A 7,827-nucleotide genomic window follows, 5' to 3' on the forward strand; every position below is an offset into this window, starting at 1 on the left:
AGTTGTGCTGGCAGTGGGCTGTTACTGACGATCTGAACAAAATGAGGACTAGTAGAGTGGTATCTGTAATCTTTGTTGCATCGACTGCTACGACGACCTTACATATTCGTCCATAACCCTGCCAAGAGTATTATCAATCCATGGTTCTTTAGTCGGATCTCTAGCATGAGAGGCAATGATTCGGCTCATTTGTCCGCCTGGTGGCCAAGTCCGACGGATAAGCTGCAGGTTCTTGTAACTCCTACGGATAATCCTTGCATTTGCTAGTGCGGCAGAGATCGAGCTAGTTGTCAATGCCGACAATGTTAAACAATTTTCCCGATAAGCGTGTCTCCGAGAACGTTATCTTGGAGATTTAAGCTTAAAGAATGTGACCGCCTCATGTATCGATTGGAGAGTCACGGCCAACTGTGGATTAAGCGGACCATGTCCAAGATATAAACACTACTGTTATCTCAACGTCATATATTATATAGCGACAATTCAGTCTATGTTCTCCTTGCTCAAAGCGAAGCTTGTGGAATTTCTGATGAGATCCATCCTTTGCTCATCCTTCAATCCCGTTCCCAAACACTCCAGCCTCACTTGTCCGAGGTCCGTAGGGCTAACGACAAGGATTAGGTCCCTCCACTTTGACTGCGCCATGTCAGCAAATAAGCCATCCTTGTTTCATTTGCAACCAGAGGCTTCGCCAATTGGTCCAGAAATCCTTAGGGTTGCATCGTCTATCGAAGGATTCACGCTGGGATTTTACTGCGACTCTACCATTGCTTGAGGTCCGTAGGGCAGCTTTCAAGTCCGAGGGGGCAAAATGCGAGAATGCGATAATTTAATACCCCAGCAATCCTCCTTTCCCAACTTCATTTTTTAGCATCATCAGACAATTTTAGTCTCTAAACACTCCGATCACTAGTCCGTACGGTGCAACGTTCAACTCAATTTCGCTTCGTTAACAATTCTCCGATCGCGCCAATCTATCCGCCACAATGAGTTATCACGACCGTCGCGACAGCGATCCAATTAAGCCGACAATGCATGAGATGGAAACATCGAGATCCTGGCAACAAGTTCCCCAAAATGAAGAAGACATCACATCATACAACCCATACACTTCTCAAACACAAGACTTTGGCTATTCAGCGTCTGCTTCTGCACAGAGCGAAAACCCAAAAGACAATGATGATGGACAAATGCCTCTGCGACAGGCCATCAAGCTTTATCCCAAGGTCGCATGTTATTGTCTGGCGATGAGCATTCCCATTATCGGATGGGGTTATGATCTTGTCATTGTCGGTGCCATTGTCGGCACAGACAGCTTCCTGAAAGATTACGGAGAAATGATTCATGGCCAGATGGACACTCCTGGTAACTGGTTGTCTCTATGGCTAGGTCTCCCACCAGCTGGTGCAGCAATCGGGTCACTACTTGGAGGCTGGCTACAAAACAAAATTGGGCGAAAGTTCACGCTCATGATGGGCACTCTTGTCTCTGCTGTTGCCATCGCCTGCATGTTCTTCTCACACATTCCCGAACCTCTAGACACAAAGCGCACGCTTCTTACAGCTGGTCTAACCATCCAAGGATTTACTGTTGGTATTATCAGGGGCGCCTGTGTCACTTGGGTGTCAGAAAACACACCTACAGCTTTACGTGGATCAGCCATGGCCTTGTTTCCCGTCTTCACTTTACTCGGCCAATTGATAGGTTTACTCGTCACGCTTGCTATCAACAGTATCGAAGGAAATTCAGGATATCTTGGAGCGTTTGGATCGCAGTGGATACTCGCCCTCGGACCTCTTATTCTCTCTATCTTCATGCCAGAGAGTCCAGCGCATCTTATCAGAACCGGACAGGAGGAGCGCGCTATCAAATCAGCAACTCGACTTTACGCACCCAAGATCAACCCTTACAGTCAACTCGAACGTATCCGAGCTACCATTGAGGAGGAAAAGGCCAACACCGCATCTGCGACATACTGGTCTTGTCTCCGGGGAACAAACTTGCGAAGAACTCTGATCGTCGGTCTTGCTTCCATCTTACCTCCACTCTTTGGAATGGAGCTTCTTTCCAGCGCAAACCTGTTCCTTCGAAGTATGGGAATGGCGAGCACTCCATCGCTGGTATTCATGGCTGCTGGTGTTGTTGCAGGAATGTTTGGCAATGCCATCGGATTCTGGCTTCTCTCACGCACTGGACGTCGCAACATGATTATTCCTTCTATGGCCATAGCTGCAGTCCTCTGGGGAGCTATGGGTATTACTGGCTTCTGGTCTAGCGAGGCGCTCACTTGGGTTGCAGGTGGTCTCATGATGTCTGTCATCATAATTTGTGGTTTGGGAGCCTGGCCCGCTGGTTTTGCTATCGTAGGAGAAACAAGTTCACTTCAACTCCGATCGCTTACCCAAGGGTTGGCCAGTATAGCCGAGAAGGGATTCTCCATCACCTTGGCTATTGTGTTGCCCATGCTATTCAGTCGAGACAAGGCAGCTCTTGGGGCCAAGACAGCCTTTGTGTTTTGTGGCACTTCTGTCATCGGCGCTGTCCTGGCATGGCTATTTGTTCCTGAGATGAAGGGACGAAGCGCGATAGAGATTGACCAAATGTTTGAGATGCGACTACCTGCGAGGGAATTCAAAGGGTTGAAGCTGCAGGTCCACCAAGTTCAGGAATCTGCGCCGCTGGCAATGCAACAAGAATATGTGTGATATACCTACAAGATAGTCGATTACTATACTATTTAGATTAAACTTTTGAGGCTGTTTATTTGAACCCCCACGATAAGGACGCGATCTGATGACTAATCATAAGAGACGAGTGAGAGGGCGCTTGTTTTTAGTCTAGTCCACCCCATTTCCCTCCCAGCACTCCTCCAAAAATAGACGATCCATCCTTTTCCTTACACCCTCCTCCACTAACAATGGCGCGTGTACGAAGACGTGGGGCCACTGCTGCTGCCACTACTGCCACTACCAAAAGAAGCAATCACCCCAAGATGAGACAGAAGAAATTACCCAAGTCTCAAGCTACCACTCCTAGCCGAACTTTATCTGATATGCTGCTATCGATCAAACCGCACCACTTAGCAAACATCATCTCTCGCGAAAAAAAATCACGAATATCGCAACCGCCGCCTGAAAGATGGCGTGTCGCGTCTCTGGCTATACGAGACCGGCACTGGTGGAGGAAGCTTATCAATAACGTAAGTCACTCAAATCTCATATGTCTGTCTTTCTCTCTCAAAGTTACTAACTCGTTACAGTCATATCGCCATCATCCCACCCAACACGCGTCATGAACCAGGCTCTGTGCCCACCGAACCACCTGGTATTGGCAATAAAGAATTCAACGCAGGAGAAAAGGAGTCCAAGTACGCGCGAAAAAGCATCTTTGGGTCCTCGAACCATTTACCAACCTCCAGCCAAAGTGCATGCAATCGTACTGAGTTATCCACGTCTGTCCCTTTACCCATTTTGCAGTATCCCACCAAACCGTATACCCCAAACAGTTTCATCGACTCATAACTATCCCCCTGGAGATACAAAGATTTTGTCAATTTGGCATCGCTCCAGTCCAGAACCAGAGGAGAGTAGAGGATGTGAGGCGTGCGTTGAGCTGCATGGCCCGTCACTACCGACCATTCTGCCAAAGGCCGATACAGAAAGGCTTCTTTGTATAGTCCCGCATAATCCGAACCTGTTACACGAATGTGATGAGTCTCGGTGTCAAGGAGGTGACTCATGCTGCGGATTAGATTGCGTGACGGTGCATTGGCTTCAAGACGTCTGAGATCTGTGGAAGAGGATGATCGAACTCTGTGGCGGCCATGATACGGGCACTGAAATGTGATCTGAACTTCATTTCCACCCACTGACCCTTCTCCTGGTTCACGGAGTTCGTAATGATTGAGTCGACCATGCTTGTCGGACAGAGAACATTCTGAAACAGGGCATGCTGCACGAATCCCTAGCCTTTTCTATTTTGGAGACAGCTGCTCTCCAAGAACAATGTGACGTTCGACAACATATCTAACGATTTCGGACCTTTCAGAGTTTGAGAATAGGTCTTTCTGGCATGTAACTCTAAAGGGGATATCTGCCCACCTAGAAATATACTTGAGTACCTCGTAGTAGTTTTTGATATGGACTTTTAGAGTCTCTTGGATGTCTCTCAGAGACCTTTGGTAGATCATGCTATCGATCTCTATAGGAAGCTCGTTGGCTTGCGCCGTATCTACTTCCGGTAAGGACGTCGGTGCCTAGTTTAAGCCCAAATTGTATCATATATAAGAGTTATGAGCGTGTAATCAATAAGGCCTGTCAGTTACTAGAATGTCTTGATAGGACTGAGATATTATCTAATTACCTATAACCATGTGATTTCTACTGACATGTCAACCCCGCTCCAAATTGGCCAGGAGCCAGAGTATTGTTGATCCCATCCGGATCAGGATCTCATCGCCAGGCCTGAGAAATGCGGGGGGCTTGTCCCCGTTCAAACTCTGCTCGGATCGCGAGATACATGCATAAACGCCACTTGGCAAGCCAATATACCCGGCGAGCTATATGCATGAACTTTTAGAGTAACGTAACATGTTAGTTTCGCGGTAACGTAGCACATAGAACTAGGGTACATTGGGAGCAAGTTCATGTTCATAACAGCCGTAGATTGCTTGCTTTTCTTATCTTCCAACCACGCCAGTTGTTTGACAACACTGATTGAGTGGTCAACAGACAATGATTGCCTTTTTGCTATTCCTCGTTGGTACGGCTGTCGCGACAAACAGCAAACCACTGGCCACCGACTTTGGTAAACAGGATGCAATCCCCAACTGGGACATCCAGCAGGTGAACAAAGTTGCCGGAAACACCAAATCACTTTCTTTGCCCAATGTCGACACTTCTTCCTGGCACCATGCACCTGTATCTAGGTGTACACTTATGGCCTGTCTCCTGGCCGAAGGCACCTACAAATTAGACGGTCGCGATGGTCTCTGGTACTCTGACAATCTCGCGCACTTCGATGACAGTCTCTTCCATGTTCCGTGGGTATATCGCAATCAATTCGACTTGGCGACAAAAGACAAATCCGGCGATGTGCATTACTTTTTACAGACCAACGGAATCACCCCCGCTGCAGACTTGTACCTCAATGGCAAGCAAATCGCCGACAATGTCACGCAGTCTGGTTCTTATGGCGGTCATACATACGACATCACCCCTCTCGTTGACAAGAAAAACGCACTTGTAGTTAAGGTCTATCCTACAGACTATCAATATGACTTTGCTGTCGGATTTGTCGATTGGAATCCTTATCCACCTGATAATGGCACGGGCGTATGGAGAGACATCACTATCAAGAAGACGGGCAATGTATTTATGGGTCCTGTAAGCGTACTTGTGGATATGGATACGCCGGTCAAGAAGATTCGAAACCATTACGCAATCATCACTGTCAAATCTCAGGCTCGCAATTTGAAGGAGAGTCCAGTCAAATTTGTTGCCAAAGCCAACATCAAATCTCCAGATGGCAAGCTCCTCACGGTACTTAGGAAGACTATTACTCTCGGAGCGGGGGAATCGACAACAGTTGAGCTTTCTACAAAAGTCCAAAACCCAGAGATTTGGTGGCCTGCTGCCTGGGGTGAACAGCCTCTGTACTCTGCCCAACTGACTTACTCCATCGGACATGACACCTCGGATGTGAGCCCTGTCACCAATTTTGGCATCCGGACCGTCACTTCCGAGCTCAACTCCCACAACGACACCATGTTTAGCGTGAATGGCTACCCTATCCAGATAACAGGTGGTGGCTACACGTCCGACATGTTCTTACGTTGGGACCCGCGCCGCTTTGAGGATATTGCACGCTATACTCTGGATATGGGAATGAACACTATCCGACTTGAGGGAAAGATGGAACAGCCTGAGCTCTACGATATTGCAGACAAACTTGGTCTTCTGCTAATGGCAGGCTGGGAGTGTTGTGATCGGTGGGAAAGTTGGCCCTACAATCACGACTTATCCATGGACCCGCCTCCTCTGTGGTACGACGATGACTACAAAACTGTCAACGCTTCAATGAGACATGAAGCGGCCATGATGCAACACCACCCGAGTGTCATCGCCTTTCTAGTTGGAAGTGATTACTGGCCTGATGACCGGGCCACCAAGATCTACCTAGACGGCTTGCGCGACGCGGGATGGCAAGTCCCCATCATAGCTTCGGCTGCAAAGCGTGGTTACCCAAAGGCCCTTGGCCCATCTGGGATGAAGATGGAAGGACCGTATGACTGGGTTCCGCCGGTCTACTGGTCTGATAGTGAACCGACAGACGAGAGATACGGATCATCGTTTGGATTCGGATCAGAGCTGGGTGCTGGCGTTGGGACACCTACCAAGGGAAGTCTAGGCAAATTCCTGACGAACAAGGACATGGAGGATTTGTGGAAGAAGCCGAATAAGGGCCTCTACCACATGTCTCAAGACACCTCCCAGTTCCATGATCGATCCATCTACAACAAGGCACTGTTTAAGCGCTACGGCAAACCTACATCTCTGGACGACTATCTTACCAGTGCTCAAATGATGGACTATGAGGCAGTTCGCTCCGAATTTGAAGGCTACGGTAGTCAATGGAGCGCTTCTCGCCCAGCCACCGGTATCATTTACTGGATGTTGAACAACGCCTGGCCAAGTCTTCACTGGAATCAATTCGACTATTATCTTCACCCCGCTGGAACTTATTTTGGTACCAAGATTGCCAGTCGTGTCGAGCACGTAACGTTTGACTACTTTAACAATTTTATCTGGGTGATCAATCGCTCTCTCAAAAAGTCAGGTCCGCGGTCAGTTCACATTAAATTGGTGGATTTGAAAGGAAAAGAGATGGCTCAACAGACTATGCGTCTATCCACAGAGCCAAACAAGTCTCAAAAAGTTGGCGATATTAGCAGCGCGATCAAGAAAATTGAAGATGTCGGCGTTCTTCGCATGACCCTGGTCGATGATGACAGCGACGCGATACTCAGTCGCAACGCATACTGGCTGTCCAAACAAAAAGACGTAGTCAACTGGACATCCACGACATGGTACTACTCCGACGTCAAACAATACGCCGATTTTACTGCCCTGAATAAGATGGATCAAGCAACCATTACTCTCAAGCACTCCGCTGGTAAAACTGCTGGAAAGTGGAACATTCGAGTGAAGAACACGAGCCCAGTTCCAGCGGTATTCGTCCAGCTCAACCTTGTGGATAGAAAGGGCAACGACGTAGTTCCATTGACATGGTCAGACAACTATTTTACTTTACTTCCCTTGGAGGAGATTGAAGTTGAAGTTGTGGACCGGTCAGCCAAAGGCGCTGTGGTGGAAATGAGCGGGAAGAATATTAAGGCATCTCGAACTCGACTTCACTGAAACTGAGGAGAATGGAGGGAAACCTGGAACTCCATGTAGAAAGACTATATGATAGACTCATCTAGTTTGAGGATGTTTACCCACCAAGTATGATACACTCTGTGTGTAAATCTCTGGAGTCGATGTCAAATGGTTGGAATGTAGCCAACTAATGAAACAGTAGCTTTAGTGCTCATATCAGTGGGTTAAGCGCTATCGAGTCTCGTGTTATAGCACAAGTACAGCAGGGATAGCGCTCCAGCTCTGTTGAACCGACCTAGAATGGACCTAAAGAATCCCCTGTAATTACAGTGGATGACGCGCTATATCTTTACGCTCAGTGGCAAGCTTCGCGCCACATGCTAACCCTGTAGCGAAAGCAGTTCTCTCATTTAGATCTCTCGTTCCTTCACTCGACTATTTGAAGTTG

The 7,827-nt window shown here is 47.9% G+C and overlaps 3 protein-coding genes across 3 annotated transcripts; all 3 read left to right on the forward strand.

Annotated features, from left to right (window-relative positions):
• Nucleotides 1-986: 986 nt before the first annotated feature.
• Nucleotides 987-2,705, forward strand: FGSG_02312 (uncharacterized protein; the record flags this gene model as incomplete). The annotated part of the gene is made up of 1 exon (XM_011319919.1): nt 987-2,705. The coding sequence occupies one exon, from the start codon at nt 987-989 to the stop codon at nt 2,703-2,705; it is 1,719 nt and encodes a 572-aa protein (XP_011318221.1).
• Nucleotides 2,706-2,917: 212 nt separating this feature from the next.
• FGSG_02313 (uncharacterized protein) lies at nt 2,918-3,295 on the forward strand (the record flags this gene model as incomplete). Its single annotated transcript, XM_011319920.1, has 2 exons — nt 2,918-3,199; nt 3,260-3,295. The coding sequence occupies 2 exons, from the start codon at nt 2,918-2,920 to the stop codon at nt 3,293-3,295; spliced, it is 318 nt and encodes a 105-aa protein (XP_011318222.1).
• Nucleotides 3,296-4,733: 1,438 nt separating this feature from the next.
• On the forward strand, nt 4,734-7,418 carry FGSG_02314 (uncharacterized protein; the record flags this gene model as incomplete). The annotated part of the gene is made up of 1 exon (XM_011319921.1): nt 4,734-7,418. One exon carries the CDS (start codon nt 4,734-4,736, stop codon nt 7,416-7,418), a length of 2,685 nt encoding a protein of 894 aa, XP_011318223.1.
• Between the last annotated feature and the right edge of the window lie 409 nt (nt 7,419-7,827).

Source organism: Fusarium graminearum, chromosome 1 (genome assembly GCF_000240135.3).
Source record: "Fusarium graminearum PH-1 chromosome 1, whole genome shotgun sequence".
Taxonomy (NCBI): domain Eukaryota; kingdom Fungi; phylum Ascomycota; class Sordariomycetes; order Hypocreales; family Nectriaceae; genus Fusarium; species Fusarium graminearum.